This window comes from Leucoraja erinacea, chromosome 28 (assembly GCF_028641065.1).
Source record: "Leucoraja erinacea ecotype New England chromosome 28, Leri_hhj_1, whole genome shotgun sequence".
NCBI classification, from domain to species: domain Eukaryota; kingdom Metazoa; phylum Chordata; class Chondrichthyes; order Rajiformes; family Rajidae; genus Leucoraja; species Leucoraja erinaceus.
In genome coordinates, this window is record NC_073404.1 from 1,890,606 (window position 1) to 1,907,363 (window position 16,758).

General features: G+C 47.5%; 1 protein-coding gene across 3 annotated transcripts in view; it reads right to left on the reverse strand.

The window, feature by feature from the left end:
* zswim7 (zinc finger, SWIM-type containing 7) overlaps window positions 1-16,658 on the reverse strand; it is a 58,418-nt gene extending 41,760 nt beyond the window's left edge. The window contains exons 1-4 of one of the 3 annotated variants that reach the window (XM_055657474.1): window positions 16,234-16,658; window positions 14,520-14,618; window positions 4,774-4,795; window positions 2,991-3,093 (exon numbers count right to left, since the gene is read on the reverse strand). In XM_055657474.1, the coding sequence (XP_055513449.1) occupies window positions 2,991-3,093; window positions 4,774-4,795; window positions 14,520-14,618; window positions 16,234-16,279 (270 nt within the window). In that variant the 5' untranslated portion in view covers window positions 16,280-16,658. The remainder of the gene's footprint in view (window positions 1-2,990; window positions 3,094-4,773; window positions 4,796-14,519; window positions 14,619-16,233) is intronic. The other 2 variants (XM_055657476.1, XM_055657475.1) reach the window with 2 other exon arrangements.
* Between the last annotated feature and the right edge of the window lie 100 nt (window positions 16,659-16,758).

Consider the following 16,758-nt stretch of genomic DNA (forward strand, 5'->3'; position numbering starts at 1 on the left):
GGGAGGGAGGGGGTAACTTTTAAATCTCTCCCTGCACGGGAGACCCGACCTTTTCCTTGTCGGGTCTCCATTGTCGTTGGGGCTTCAACGAGGAGCGGCCTCCAACAGGAAGACCGGGGGCTCTGGTGCCGACGACTCACCTCACCGTCGCGGAGCTGGCCGAGTCCAGAGCGGGTGGAGCGGTGGTGGAGCGCTGCTGTGGCCCGACCTCCGGAGATTCGGAGGTGGCAACTGCGGGTCTGGCGGACGGCGGCACCGGGAGCCCGCGGGTCCCTGGAGGGAGACCGCTTTTCAGGGCTCCCGCAACGGTGACTTCTCCCGACCGAGTTACGGGGTTGAAGAGCTCCTGGAGCGGGGCCTTACAGCACCGCCCCGCGCGGCTTGGAATGGCCACGGGATTCTGCGAGCGCACGCCGGGAGCTCTAACATCAAGATCCGGTGTGCGACCTTGCATCACCCGGCGTGGGTTTAACGGCCGCGGGACAATCGCCATCGCCAGCCGGGGGCTTTGACTTTGACTCTGACATCGGGGGGGGGAGTGCAGTGGAGAGATAAGTTTTTTTGGCCTTCCATCACAGCAATGTGATGGATGTTTATGTAAATTATGTTGTGTCTTGGGTCTATTTGCTTGTAATGTATGGCTGCAGAAACGTCATTTCGTTTGGACCTCAAGGGGTCCAAATGACAAATAAATTGAATCTTGAATCTTGAGTGCACAGTACATTCGTCACAGCCACAGGCGGAAGAGATGGACAGCTGATTAAAGCTAAACAACAAGAAAATGCCTCAATGTGCACCAGCCTTGAGCCTTTTAGTTTAGTTTAGTTTATTATTGTCACGTGTACAGTGAAAAACTTTTTTGTTGCGTGCTATCCAGTCAGTGTAAAGTCTATACATGATTACCATCAAGCCGTCCACAGTGTACAGATACACGATAAAGGGTATAACATTTAGTGCAAGATAAAGTCCAAAAATAAATCTGATTTCAGATAGTCTGAGGGTCTTCAATGAGATAGATGGGAGGTCAGGACCGCTCTCTAGTTGGAGATAGCGAGGTTCAGTTGGCTGATGACACCTGGAAAGAAACTGTCCCGGAAGTGTGCGGGGTGAGATTGGCCATTGATTATTATTGGTCATCGTTTATTATATTGTTTACAGTGTATTATGATTCCATATTCTGTTGTGCTGCAGCAAGTATTTCATTGTTCTATCTAGGACTGTCAAGTCAAACTGTAATGAAAGGTATTACCTGCCTCCAAGTTAAAGGGGGAGGAGTGTTAGGTATGGGATAATTAGGATAAGTAATTCCTGTGATGTCTGGGGCAAGTGCGCAGGAGCAAAAAAGACAAGGTGGCGTCCTGCAGTAAAGAAGCTTGTATGATTCCTCCCGTGTCCGAGCCTTTATTCAAGACTGTTCAAAGCATCCGAATACACAACAATTGGCGACGAAGATAAAAGAACGAAGATAAGAAGATAAGAAGCCAGCAAGAAGAATCGAAAACAAAAGTTAAAAATAGGAGTAGTATTTGGAAACAAGTGGAACAGCACCAAGCCAAATGGTTTTGAATTGCGCCAAAAAGAAAAAAGGTAGGAACGGGAAGCAATAGGTCAGGGAAGAGCTAGGAAAACAAGCAGGGGCAGTAAGGGTCACCAAGCACAGTGTCAGCTTACCTGGAATGTATCCAGGGCTGTGCAGCCCACAGCCAAGCCCAAGCAGCAACCACAGACGTCGGGTGGGGGCCTAGTACCATGAAGGCCACGGACAGGTCCAGAAGAGCCACCGACAAGAGGGCCGTGTAGCCCACTGCCAGCCCCAGTAGCAGCCACAGACGTCAGGTGAGGGCCTAGTACCGTGTAGGCCACGGACAGGTCCAGAGAGCCACTGACAGAGGCTGAGTCTTCAGCCCAACTGGGAACAGTCAACCCGGTGGGGGGAGAAAGCAGAGAAAGCCCGGTCGGGAGCAGAGTCAGCCCGACCGTGAACAGAGAAGCGGAGATAAGCCGAGTTCCGCCCGGGGGTTTAATAAAGGGCACACCGCACCGGAAGCGAGGAACAAGACGGACGTTGACTTGCGGCTAAATACTTGAACAGTATCATCTAAGAGACTGTCCTAAAAACTGCCGCGATCGCCAGCGAAGGCATGCAGGACTGATTATCTACAGCACCCGATTGGCAGCCAGTTTTTCACCTGCTAAAAGACTAAACTGTTAAATACCTTAAGACCTACAACATCCAAATGCCTTCAAAGTAATGGCTGAAGCAATAAATCAAGTGAAACTGTCAATTAATTGCTGAATCTGCCAAAATAAAAGGAGAAAAAAAAATGGAAAAGAAGTGGTTTGGTCATTGAGTGAAATCCAGTTCATCATTTCGGGGTGGATGAATCAGATCCCTTTCAAGCGGGGAATCTGCACAAAAACATTAGAAGACTTGACAGGGACATATGACGATAAAACACTCTTGATTCTTGATTATGGTGGTGGCCTTGCCGAGCAGCGTGAAGTGTAGATTGAGTCAATGGAGGGGAGGTTGACTTGTGTGATGGTCGGGATGAGTGCTTCACAATGTCCGGAAAGAAACTACCAGAGGGCAAGCAAGGACTTTATTTCTTGGAGCGCAGGAGGCTGAGGGGTGATCTTTTAAAGGTGCATAAGATGAGGGGAATAGACAGGGTGAGTCCACAGTCTATTACCCACAGCAGGGAAATCAAGAACCAGAGGGCATGTGTATAAGGTGAGAGAGGAAAGGTTTAATCGGAATCTGAGGGGCAACTTTTTCCACACAGAGGATGGCGGGTACATGGAAGGAGCTGCCAGAGGAGGTAGTTGAGGACATTTGCACAGGTACATGTATAGGAAAGGTTTAGAAGGTAACAGCCAAATACAGGCATGTGGGGCTAGTGAAGATTGGGCATCTTGGTCAGCATGGGCAAATTGGGCCCAAGGGCTGTATGACTCTATAACAATATAAAGATGTCCAAGCAACAGACCTGGTAGAGTGATCTTCCACTGGGAGAGTCGACAAACGTTACTGAGCGTTGATCCACCAGTTCCAACGCCTGCAGGATGGGAGGTCCAAAGACAAACTTCAGCCTGGAAAAGAAACATCTTTGAGACAATTCAAGCCTATATTCGCTGGAGTTTGGAAGAATGAGGAGGGGGGCACTCATTGAAACGTACAGAATAGTGAAAGGCCTGGGTAGATTGGATGTGGAGAGGATATTTCCACCGGTGGGAGAGTCTAGGACTAGAGGTCATAACCTCAGAATGGGCAATTAGAAAAGAGTGGAGCAATGTGAATGATGAATGTACAAGACCTACAACTAAAAGAAAGTACAGAGGCCGTCACGGTGACACAGCGGTAGAGTTGCTGCCTTTCAGCGCCAGAGACCTGGGTTTGATCCTGATTATGGGTGCTGTCTGTATGGAGTTTGTATGTTCTCCCTGTGACCGTGTGGGTTTTCTCTGGGTGCTCCAGTTTTATGCCACATTCCAAAGATGTGCCGGGTTGTAATTGGCTTCTGTAAATTGTCCCCAGTGTGTAAGATAGAACTAGTGTACTGGGATCGCTGGTCAGCGCCGACTCAGTGGACCAAAGGGTATGTTTCCACACTGTATCTATAATAAACTAAACTCAAGGTGTGCAGTATAACTAGGATGAATGTTAAGTCAAGGAAAGAAAAAGTGCTGGAGGAACTTAGTAGGTCAGGCAGCATCTCTGAAGAACGTGGATATGTGACGTTTTGGGTCGGGACTCTTCTTCAGACTGATTGTCTTAGGGGGGAGGAAAGCTGGGCCAAGCCTGGCAAGTGATAGGTGGGTACAGGGAGGGGAGGGGTTGATTGTCATATGGGTGGACAATGGCCAGTGATGAAAAGTGAGATAAGGGGATAGGGGAGAGGGAAGGGGAGAAATGGGTGGGAATCCAGGTGGGGTGCAGGGAAAAATGGGGGTCGGAATTTAGGTTAATTACCTCAAATTGGAGAATTCAATGTTCATACTATTGGATTGTAAGCTACCCAAGTGGTATATGAGGTGCTGTTCCTCCAGTTTGTATGTGGCGTCACTCTGGCAATGGAGGTGGCCCAGGACATAGAGTTTTGTATGGGAATGGAAAGGGGAGTTAAAATGGTTAGCAACTGGGAAATCTGGTGGGCCTTGGCGGACCAAGTATGATTGTCGGTTAAATGGTCGGCGAATCTATCCTTGGTGTTGCCACATTGTGAACATCGGAGATGCAGTAAATGAGGTTAGAGGAGGTGCAAGGGACCTGCGAGGTTCAAGGTGTCTCTCCATGGATGTTAAGTCTTCCGCCTCAAACTGAATGGCAACATATTACTTCAGTGTGTAGGAAGGAACTGCAGATGCTGGTATACACTGAAGATAGACAAAAAATGCTGGGTTAAATAAGCGGGACAAGCAGCATCTCTCGAGAAAAAGAATAGGCAACGCTTCAGGTCGAGACACTTCTTCGGACCCGTCTGAAAAAAGGGCTCAACCCGAAACATCACCCATTCCTTTTCTCCAGTGATGCTGCCTGATCCGCTGAGTTACTCCCATTTTGTGCCTTTCACTTTAGTGTTAGATTGGGAAGCCACATGTATGCTTCATCATCCCAAAGATTTGTGTCGCGACTTTCAGGGAACCATGGATATTGAGAGTTGAACCATTACAATTACAGCATGCGATCCAAATCCAATGTCAGGATCTGACAAGGCTACGTCTGAGTTTCAGCAGCAAATGGTGGATAGAAATGTTAGCAATAGTACTCACATTAGAAGCAGTTCATCCGTCACTGAAAGACACAAGATATGAGAACTCATCAATGATCAGAGCAGAAATGTTCCCAGCCTTTAGCACCAATGTAATGAAGCATTAATATTCAGAAATGACAAATTTGTACACAGAACTTGAATCAACCAATCAAAAACATTATCTTATCCCAGAATCATTGATAGAACCAGGATGGAAACAGGCCCTTTAGCTCATAGAGTACATGGCCCATCATTAAGCAGATATCTAAACTACTCCCTGTTATACAAGAATGTTGCCCATACAGTGTGTGACCCATAGTACTGTGGCCATAGGCCCTATGTTTAAAGCCCACAGCAGTGCGGCCAGTAGCGCTATATTTAAAGGCCATAGCGCTGCAGACTTTAAATTCCCATGGACTACGAGGGAGAGGGGGGAGGAGGGAGAGGGAGAAAGAGAGGGATAGAGAGAGTGAGCTGTAAAACGGAGCCCGCACATACCATGTTTTTGTTCTCTCATCAATAAAACTGATTTGTAACTAGACAAGTGAGCCTTTTTCTGTTTTACTAGTCAGATCCTTGAACCTGTTCCCTTGTAACAATTGGCGTAGTCGGCAGGATCTGACGAATAGAATAGAAAATGTTGGGCAAAACGAAACAGCAAACGAGATGACGCTGGTGCAGGCCAAGCACCCTCGCAACAAGCTGCTGCCCTCGGTGAAGGAGAGCCCGCAGCAGGGTCATGAGGGAGAAGTTTATTGTTGTAAATTTCACCGGAATGGATCAACACAGGCAACTACAGGATTTGATTGACTGGTAATGCTTTGGAATGTATATGGCGACTGCGATAATTATGCTACATTGGAAGGCCACAGTGGAGCAGTGATGGAATTGCATTATAACACAGATGGCAGCATGCTTTTTACAGCATCAACAGTAGCGGTGTGTGACAGTGAAACTGGTGAAAGAATCAAAAGACTTAAAGGTCACACATCCTTTGTGTATTCATGTTATCCAGCCCAACAGGGACCACAGTTGCCTGACCCGCTGAGTTACTCCAGCTTTTTGTGTTTTAAGTACAGGAAGCGACGATGAAACAGTGAAACTATGGAACATTCGGAAGACGGCTGCAATCCATATGTTTCAAAACACGTGCCAAGCACTGGCAGCAACGTTTAACGACACAAGCGATCAGATTGTGGTATTGATGATGGCATTGAGGTTTGGGACCTCCGACAAAATAATTTGTACCATGTGTGGTCATGCAGACTCGGTGACTGGGTTGACCCTGAGTGGGGTAAAAGAGAACGTCACCAACCTCGCTGACCATACCCATGAAGCCGTGGAGAAGATTCGAAGGGTCGGAGAACAGTACCACGACTACAATCCCTCGGGAGGAATGTGGTCAACATAGGTGCACTGGGTACTGACCATCGGGACAATCTCATTGGCCATAATATTACTGTGTTGTATGTGTGATTGGCATCACGACCGTGTGGATTTTACTACAGGCTGCGAACCGGATGTAACGAGGTAACGCCTGCGGGCCGGATATGACGATAACCAGACGGTAGTATGTTAGGCGAGGATTTTGCCCAAACAGTCTGTGACCCATAGCGTTGCGGCCAGTAGCACTTTGTTTAAAGCCCACAGTGCTGTGTACGGTAGAACTATGTTTAAAGCCCACAGTGCTGCGGCCGACAGCTCTTTGTTTAAATTCCCACGCACTAAGCTGACAGCGCTCTGTTTAAACCTTTGCTCGCTAAACCGGCAGTGCAGTATTACCTTTACCTGCCAAGTCTGTAGACAACAGACAATAAACAATAAACAATAGGTGCAGGAGTAGGTCATTCGGCCCTTCGAGCCAGCACCGCCATTCACTGTGATTATGGCTGATCATCCACAATCAGTACCCCGTTCCTGCCTTCTCCCCATATCCCGTGACTCCGCTATCTTTAAGAGCTCTATCTAACTCTCTCGAAAGCATCCAGAGAATTGGCCTCCACTGTCTTCCGAGGCAGAGAATTCCACAGATTCACAACCCTCTGTGTGAGAATTATTTTCCTCATCTCCGTTCTAAACGGCCTACCCCTTATTCTTAAACGGAGGCCCCTGGTTCTGGACTCGCCCAACATCGGAAACATGTTTCCTGCCTCTAGCGTGTCCAAACCCTTAATAATCTTTTATGTTTCAATAAGATCCCCTCTCATGCTTCGAAATTCCAGAGTGTACAAGCCCAGCGCTGTGTGTGGCTTTACGCCCCAGTCTGTGGCTGATAGCGCTTTGTTCCCAAAGGGGGGGGGGGGGGGGGGGGGCTTGCAGGGATGCAGTAATTGGTTGTAGTTTGAATTTGAGAGCAGCACTATTGCCCAGGACTTACCGGCGGTTATTTCAATTCGGCAGACCTTGGTACCGGGAGGGGGCCGCTGGAGAGGTGGGTCGTGAGGAGCAAGGGCCGGTAGGGGGGTGAGCCGGGGTAATGTCTCCAGCACCTTCAAGGTCGGCTGCAGGAGGCACCGCTGAGACACAAAGATGGCCAGGCGAGGAGAGGGATGTTGGTTCGTGGGCCGATCAGGTCGAATGTGACAGATGGAGGCCCTGCAGGAAGCCTGAGATCTGGAGCCACTCCAGTAGACCGAGCGTTCGGGCAGAGAGGACTTTGGAAATGGCGCCAAAACATGGCAGTGCCCACATGTGTAAATTTCACTGTGCACTTAAATAAAGCACCATTGAACCATTGTGGTCTGTTCAACCAAACATCACGGACTGTGTGAGGGGAAGCGAGCACCCGGGGTGTAACCCACGCAGCCTAGGAGAGAACGTGCAAACTCCACAGTTTAACGATCAAGTCGGCTCTCTGGTGCAGTGAGGTAGCAGCCTAAAGACATAACTGGGTCTCAATTTAACTTCTTTAACAAACTCCATGCAGGTGGCACGAGCCCCACGTGGGCATTAAGGATGGATGAGTCAGCATAATGGCACATCGGTAGAGTTGCTGCTTTACAGCGGCAAAGATCTGGGTTCAATCCTGACTCCGGGTGCTGTCTGTATGGAGTTTGCACGTTCTCTCTGTGATCACGTGGGTTTTCCCCGGGTGTTCTGGTTTCCTCCCACACTCCAAAGGAGTACAGGTTTGTAGGCTAATTGGCTTTGGCAAAATTGTAAATTGTCCGTAGTGTAGGATAGTGGTAGTGTGCAGGGATCGCAGACTCAGTGGGATGAAGAGCCTGTTTCAGTGTTGTATCTCTAAACTAAACTAAACATCACTGCTGTCCCTGCAGCCACTTCCTTTAAAGGGCTGAATGCAGACCAATGGGTCCTGGCAACTCGTCTGCTTTTAGTTCCATCAGTTGTTCCAATAGTTTGTCGCAAGCTCTCTCATGGGAGGCATGTTTCTCTCTCCTAACCTTGTGATCTTTGGGACGTTTGTGCTGCCTTCCACCGAGATGACGACTGCAAAATGTTGGCTTAAATTAGGCAACAAAGCCCCATGCTCCTACCACCTTCTGGTCAGCGTCACATAGCTACACAGCATGGAAACAGGCCCTTTAGCCCAACAAAGATGCAGTCGTGGCAGACTTTGTCAGGTGCATTCGGAGGGTTTCTTAAAATGATGTAGATAGTCTAAGCCGCGAAGGGAACATACTGGACCTAGTGTTGGGAAATGAGGCTGGCCAAGTGACTGGTGTTTCAGTAGAAGAGCAGTTTGTGGAGAGTGATCACAACTCAAAGATTATTTTGAATTAGGGAGAGGCTGGCCCTTGCGGGAAGTTACTAACTTAAAGATGTGAGCGGCAATTTTTTTTACACATTAGGTGATGAGTCTGGAACGCGCTGCCAGGTTGGTGGTTGAAACAGATACATTAGTGGTACTTAAAAAACTTTTAGATAGGTACATGGATATGCTAGGAATGGGATATTTGCATTATGTGCTGGTAGATCAGTGATGTTCTTGGCATCATGCTTGGCACAGACTTTGTGGGCTGAAGAGCCTGTTCTTATGTTGTTTATGCCGACTAAGTTGGCATTCTGGGCATTTGGCCCATAGTCCTCTAAACCCTTCCAATTCATACATCTGTCTGATGTTCTTTAACAAATTGTATGTGTACCTCCTTCTGCAGCTTATTCTGGCAGCTCATGCCAGATACGGACTGCCCTCTAAATTAAAATGTTTACCCTGAGGTCCCTCTTAAATCTCTCTACTTAAGCCAATGCCCTCTAGTTTTAGAATTCCCTACTCTGGGAAATAAGCTGCGAGACAGCTCCTCCCCTTCCAAAATAGCCCCTGCTGTCTCCTCCCCTTCCTTAACCCTCAAGCTGTCTCCTCCCATCCCCCCGCCCTCGGGCTCGGGCTCCTCCTCCTCCCCTTTTTCCTTCCTTCTCCCCTCCCACCCCCCATCAGTCTGAAGAAGGGTTTCGGCCCGAAACGTCGCCTATTTTCTTCGCTCCATAGATGCTGCTGCACCCGCTGAGTTTCTCCAGCAATTTTGTGTACCTTCCATCCTCCAGCACCTGCAGTTCCTTCTTGAATCCTTTAATTCTGAGGTGCCTACTAATGGAAACATCCTCTCCACATCCACTCTATCCAACCCTTTCACTATTCTGTAAGTGTGAATGAGGTCCCCCCTCATTCTTCTAAACTCCAGCGAGTACAGGCCCAGTTCCGACAAATGTTCATCATCGGTTAACCTACTCGTTCTGGGATGGTGGATGTCTCAATCAATCAATCAGATTTATTCATCACATACACAATAAAGGGCAGTGAAATGAATTTGCCAGCAGTACAATAAATAAAAAAGAACACATAATACACAATAAAAATGTAACACAAATATCCACCACAGCATTCTTCACTGTGGTGGAAGGCACAAAGTTTGACACCTGTTCTAATCAAGAATTTGTCTCTCTCTGCCTCAAAAATATCCACTGACTTGGCCTCCACAGCCCTCTGTGGCAATAAGTTCCACAGATTAACTACTGACGAGGATGGTGTGCTGCCTTCCCGGTGCCAGGATCCAGGATGTCATGGACAGAGTGCAGAAAATCCTCAAGGGCGAAGGTGAACATCCGGAAGTGGTAGTGCATATCGGCACAAACGATGTCGGAAAGAAGGGGATGAATATTCTGCAGCGTGACTTTAGAGAGCACGGAAAAATGTTGAAAAGCAGGACCTCCAGGGTTGTTATCTCCGGTTTGCTTCCAGTTCCCCGTGCTGGCGAGAGCAGGAACAGGGAGATACGGGACCTGAACGTGTGGTTGAGGAACTGGTGCTCGGGGCAGGGATTTAGATTCTTAGATCACTGGGATCTGTTTTGGGGTAAGGGGGAACTGTACAAAAGGGACGGATTGCATCTTAACAGGTGTGGGACCAGCATTCTGGCAGGCAGGTTTGCCACTGCTACACGGGTGGCTTTAAACTGAATAAGGGGGGTGGGGTGTCGAATGGGATAGTGGATGATGGAGTTAAAGGGAAAGGGTTTCTTAAATGTGTGAGCGTAGAGACCGAGGGGTGTAAAATGAGGGTAGAAGCAATAGGTAGCAAGGTGAAAAGTAAAAGTGGCAGGCAGACAAAACCCGGGTAAAAATCAAAAAGGGCCACTTTTCAACATAATTGTATAAGGGGTAAGAGTGTTGTAAAAACAAGCCTGAAGGCTTTGTGTCTCAATGCAAGGAGCATTCGTAATAAGGTGGATGAGTTGAATGTGCAGATAGCTATTAATGACTATGATATAGTTGGGATCACGGAGACATGGCTCCAGGGTGACCAAGGCTGGGAGCTGAACATCCAGGGATATTCAATATTCAGGACGGATAGAGAGAAAGGAAAAGGAGGTGGGGTGGCATTGCTGGTTAGAGAGGAGATTAATGCAATGGAAAGGAAGGACATTAGTTTGGAGGATGTGGAATCGATATGGGTAGAGCTGCAAAACACTAAGGGGCAGAAAACGCTGGTGGGTGTTGTGTACAGGCCACCTAACAGTAGTAGTGAAGTTGGAGATGGTATCAAACAGGAAATTAGAAATGCGTGCGACAAAGGCAAAACAGTTATAATGGGCGACTTCAATCTACATATAGATTGGGTGAATCAAATTGGCAGGGGAGCTGAGGAAGAGGATTTCTTGGAATGTATGCGGGATAGTTATCTAAATCAACATGTAGAGGAACCAACAAGAGAGCAGGCTATTTTAGACTGGGTATTGAGTAATGAGGAAGGGTTAGTTAGCAATCTTGTTGTACGTGCCCCCTTGGGCAAGAGTGACCATAATATGGTTGAGTTCTTCATTAGGATGGAGAGTGACATTGTTAATTCAGAAACAATGGTTCTGAACTTAAAGAAAGGTAACTTTGAGGGTATGAGACGTGAATTGGCCAAGATTGACTGGCAATTAATTCTAAAAGGGTTGACGGTGGATATGCAATGGAAGACATTTAAAGACTGCATGGATGAACTACAAAAATTGTTCATCCCAGTTGGGCAAAAGAATAAATCAGGGAAGGCAGTACATCCGTGGATAACAAGGGAAATCAGGGATAGTATCAAAGCGAAGGATGATGCGTACAAATTAGCCAGAAAAAGCAGCATACCGGAGGACTGGGAGAAATTCAGAGACCAGCAGAGGACGACGAAGGGCTTAATTAGGAAGGGTAAAATGTATTATGAAAGAAAACTGGCAGGGAACATAAAAACTGACTGCAAACGTTTTTATAGATATGTGAAAACAAAGAGATTAGTTAAAACAAATGTAGGTCCCTTGCAGTCAGAAACAGGTGAGTTGATCATGGGGAACAAGGATATGGCGGACCAATTGAATAACTACTTTGGTTCCATCTTCACAAATGAAGACATAAATAATCTGCCGGAAATAGCAGGGGCCCGTGGGTCAAAGGAGTTGGAGGAATTGAGTGAAATCCAGGTTAGTCGGGAAGTGGTCTTGGGTAAATTGAATGGATTAAAGGCCGATAAATCCCCACGGCCAGATAGGCTGCATCCCAGAGTACTTAAGGAAGTAGCTCCAGAAATAGTGGATGCTTTAGTAATAATCTTTCAAAACTCTTTAGATTCTGGAGTAGTTCCAGAGGATTGGCGGGTAACAAACGTAACCCCACTTTTTAAGAAGGGAGGGAGAGAGAAAACGGGGAATTACAGACCAGTTAGTCTAACATCGGTAGTGGGGAATCTGCTAGAATCAGTTATTAAAGATGGGATAGCAGCACATTTGGAAAGTGGTGAAATCATTGGACAAAGTCAGCATGGATTTACGAAAGGTAAATCATGTCTGACGAATCTTATAGAATTTTTCGAGGATGTAACTAGTAGCGTGGATAGGGGAGAACCAGTGGATGTGGTGTATCTGGACTTCCAAAAGGCTTTTGACAAGGTCCCACATAAGAGATTAGTATACAAACTTAAAGCACACGGCATTGGGGGTTCAGTATTGATGTGGATAGAGAACTGCCGGGCAAACAGGAAGCAAAGAGTAGGAGTAAACGGGTCCTTTTCACAATGGCAGGCAGTGACTAGTGGGGGTACCGCAAGGCTCAGTACTGGGACCCCAGCTATTTACAATATATATTAATGATCTGGATGAGGGAATTGAAGGCAATATCTCCAAGTTTGCGGATGACACTAAGCTGGGGGTCAGTGTTAGCTGTGAGGAGGATGCTAGGAGACTGCAAGGTGACTTGGATAGGCTGGGTGAGTGGGCAAATGTTTGGCAGATGCAGTATAATGTGGATAAATGTGAGGTTATCCATTTTGGTGGCAAAAACGGGAAAGCAGACTATTTTCTAAATGGTGGCCGATTGGGAAAGGGGGAGATGCAGCGAGACCTGGGTGTCATGGTACACCAGTCATTGAAGGTAGGCATGCAGGTGCAGCAGGCAGTAAAGAAAGCGAATGGTATGTTAGCTTTCATTGCAAAAGGATTTGAGTATAGGAGCAGGGAGGTTCTACTGCAGTTGTACAGGGTCTTAGTGAGACCACACCTGGAGTATTGCGTACAGTTTTGGTCTCCAAATCTGAGGAAGGACATTATTGCCATGGAGGGAGTGCAGAGAAGGTTCACCAGACTGATTCCTGGGATGTCAGGACTGTCTTATGAAGAAAGACTGGATAGACTTGGTTTATACTCTCTAGAATTTAGGAGATTGAGAGGGGATCTTACAGAAACTTACAAAATTCTTAAGAGGTTGGAAAGGCTAGATGCAGGAAGATTGTTCCCGATGTTGGCGAAGTCCAGGACAAGGGGTCACAGCTTAAGGATAAGGGGGAAATCCTTTAAAACCGAGATGAGAAGAACTTTTTTCACACAGAGAGTGGTGAATCTCTGGAACTCTCTGCCACAGAGGGTAGTTGAGGCCAGTTCATTGGCTATATTTAAGAGGGAGTTAGATGTGGCCCTTGAGGCTAAGGGGATCAGGGGGTATGGAGAGAAGGCAGGCACGGGATACTGAGTTGGATGATCAGCCATGATCATATTGAATGGCGGTGCAGGCTCGAAGGGCCGAATGGCCTACTCCTGCACCTAATTTCTATGTTTCTATGTAATGAAGTTCCTCCTCACCTCCGTTCTAAGAGTGCCCTTTAATTTTGAGACTATGACCTCTGGTCATAGACTCTCCCACCAGTGGAAACATCCTCTCCACATCCACTCTATCTATGCCTTTCATTACTCTGTAGGTTTCAATGAGGTTCCCCCTCAACCTTCTAAACTCCAGCAAGTGGAGGCCCAGTGCTCTCAAACGCTCATCATATGCTAACCTACTCATTCCTGGGATCATTCTCGTAAACCTGCTCTGGACCCTGTCCAGAGCCAGCACATCCTTCCTCAGATATAGGGCCCAAATTTGCTCGTAAAGTATAAAGTACAATGTATCCTTTATTGTCATTCAAACTTTTGGTTTGAACGAAATTACGTGCCTTGCAGTCATGACAGAGAATAAAATAACAGAACACACAATGAACACAGTTTAACATTCACCACAGCGAGTCTAGCTGGCACGTCCTCACTGTGATGGAAGGCAAAAGTCTTAAAGTCCTTGTCTCTCCCTTTCTTGTTCTCCCTCTGCATTGAGGCAATCCAGGCTTTCGATGTTGAGCCCCCCGCCGGGTGATGGTAAGTTCCACGGCCGAATCCCAGCTCCCCAAACGGGCTGATTCAAACTCCGCGGTCTGGGGCGGACGAAACTGCCACCCTCCAGTCCAGCGGATGAAGCTGTTGTTGCGGGAGCTCCTGAGAATCGGTCACCAACCTGGGACCTGCGAGCTCCCGATGTTGTCGTCCACTGGGCCCGCGGCCCAAGCCTCCAAGGCCCCGAAGTCGAGCTGTCGCAGCAGCGCCACCACAGCCCCGAAGTCGGCCAGCTTCGCGATAGTGAGTCCTGGCTCTGCTTCCGGAGCCTCGAGGTCGGTCCCAGTTGGAGGCCACCAGCTCCGCGATTAGGCCCCAGCGCAGACGGAGACAGAGATATGACAAAGAAAAGATCACATCTCCCCGAAGGAAGAGACTTAAAACAAGTTACCCCCGCCCCCCACACATACACAACTAAAACACACGTCCAAAAAGACAAAAAAAAACAAAAACAAAGGAAAAGACAGACGGACTGCAGGCGAGCAGCAGCTGCTTGGGCATGGTACTGCAAACAAAGCCTGACCAGCGGCTTATAGAGCCTCAGCATTACATCTCTGATGTCAGAACAGGAACTGACCTGCCCATTTTTGGACAATAGTCCGGACGTCTCACTCGTTTCACGCACTCACTCACTCACATTGCGACGACTGCTGGTGAACTTGCTGGACTTTGTTCAGTAGCTCTGCCATCACCGCGGGCAGGATGCCTAATGAAAGGGCCATCTTCTCTTCAGGCTCTGCCAAGGGAATCAGCAAACACATCCATCAACATCAACAATGGTTGGGGTGGGTAGACTTTAGATTTTAGAGATACAGGGCCGAAATAGGCCCTTCATTCCACCGAGTCCACGCCAACGAGCGATCACCATGTACACTAACACTGTCCTACACACACTAAGGACGATTTACAATCTTACCAAATCCAATTAACCTACAAAACCTGTACGTCTTTGGAGTGTGGAAACTGGGGCACCCGGAGAAAACCCAAAAGGTTACAGGGAGAATGTACAAACTCCGTACAGACAGCACCCTTGGTCAGGATTGAACCCGAGTCTTTGTGGGCTGCAAAAATAGGATGGCCAGGTTACAGTTCACCAAGAAGTACTTAAATGAGCAACCACAGTTCTGAAAAAAAGGTCTTGTGGACAGATGAGATGAAGATTAACACATCAGGGTGATGGCAAGAGCAATGTATGGAGGAGAGAAGGAACTGTCCAAGATCCAAAGCATACCAGCTCATCTGTGAAACACGGTGGTGGGGGTGTTTTGGCCTGGGCATGTATGGCTGCTGAAGGTACTGGCGCACTTACCTTCATTGATGATACAACTGCTGATGGTAGTAGCATAATGAATTCTGAAGTGTATAGGCACATCCTATCTGCTCAAGTTCAAACTAATGGCTCAAAACTCATTGGCCAGCGGTTTATTCTACAGCAAGAGAATGATCCCAAACATACTGCTAAAGCAACAAAGGAGTTTTTCAAAGCTAAAAAATTGTCAATTCTTAAGTGGCCAAGTCAATCACCCGATCTGAACCCAATTGAGCATGCCTTTTATATACTTATGTGAAAACTGAAGGGGACTAGCCCCCAGAACAAGCATAAGCTCAAGATGGCTGCAATACAGGCCTGGCAGAGCATCACCCAGCCACCCAGCATCTGGTGATGTCCATGAATCGCAGACTTCAAGCAGTTATTGCATGCAAAGGATATGCAACAAAATACGAAACTTTCATTTACATGGCAGTGCTGTGTCCCAAACATGATGGTGCCCTGAAATGGGGGGACTATGTATTAACACTGCTGCAATTTCTAGATGGTGAAACCAAAATGTATAAAAATGGCCTTTATTAAAATCTGACAATGTGCACTTTAACCATATGTGATTTTACAAATCTCAAATTGTGGAGTGCAGAGGCAAATAAATAAATGATGGGTCTTTGTCCCAAACATTATGGAGGGCACTGTATGTACCCGGTGTAGGACAAGTGTTTGACCTACAGTTGCTGGGGAAAGCACCAGAAGACAGTGAGCTGTGGGTGGGGAGGTGTGAAGGATTCAGGAAATTATACAAAGTGTGATCCCCACAAGAAAGGGGAGGGGGCCTGGTGCAAGGAGGATCAGTTCCCTGAACTTGCCATATTGGCCTTTCATCCATAGCAGATCATGGTGGCCCTGAACTCAAACTTTAAAAAAAATATTTCACTTATCAGCTACTGGTTTAGATTGAACCAGAAATAGATACTGACCACAGAAGATGGAACCAAGTCCTTTGGATCACTGATCATCCAATTTCCATTCACACAAATCCCATTTTAGAACACCCAGTACAGGAACAGGCCATTCGCCCCACCTAATAGTAGGTCCCCCTCGGTCATAACTGGCCATGGGTGATGCATCCTGGTCGGATGAAAGACTGGGCAATGTCATATGGAGGACAGGCTGTTGCCCATGCAGCACGTTCCCCCTCTCCACGTCGCTGATCGATCCAAATGAACAGCAGGGCCGTTACAGTTTGGCACCAGCACTATCGCAGGAGCTGCCGAGCGAAGTTGTAGAGAACTATGAACTTCCTTAGGGGCTCCGACTACGGATTTTCTTAAGGTTTACTCCTGAAGCATTTTCCATGACTGGATATGGCCACAAGGCAGTGAAGGTTTTAAATCAGAGTTTTCCCTCTCCTAGATGGACTGCCTTCACAGGCTGATGAGCCCCATCTGCCCGAGACTCGTGGGGGCGGGAGCATCTACCTTCCCGTGCAGGTCTATAGCACCTGCCCACCGTACCTGCGCCAAACATGCCAACCTAAACTAGTCCCATCTGTAGATGGTCTGCATCCCTCCTGTCTGTTCATGTCTGTCTGAACGCCTCTTAAATG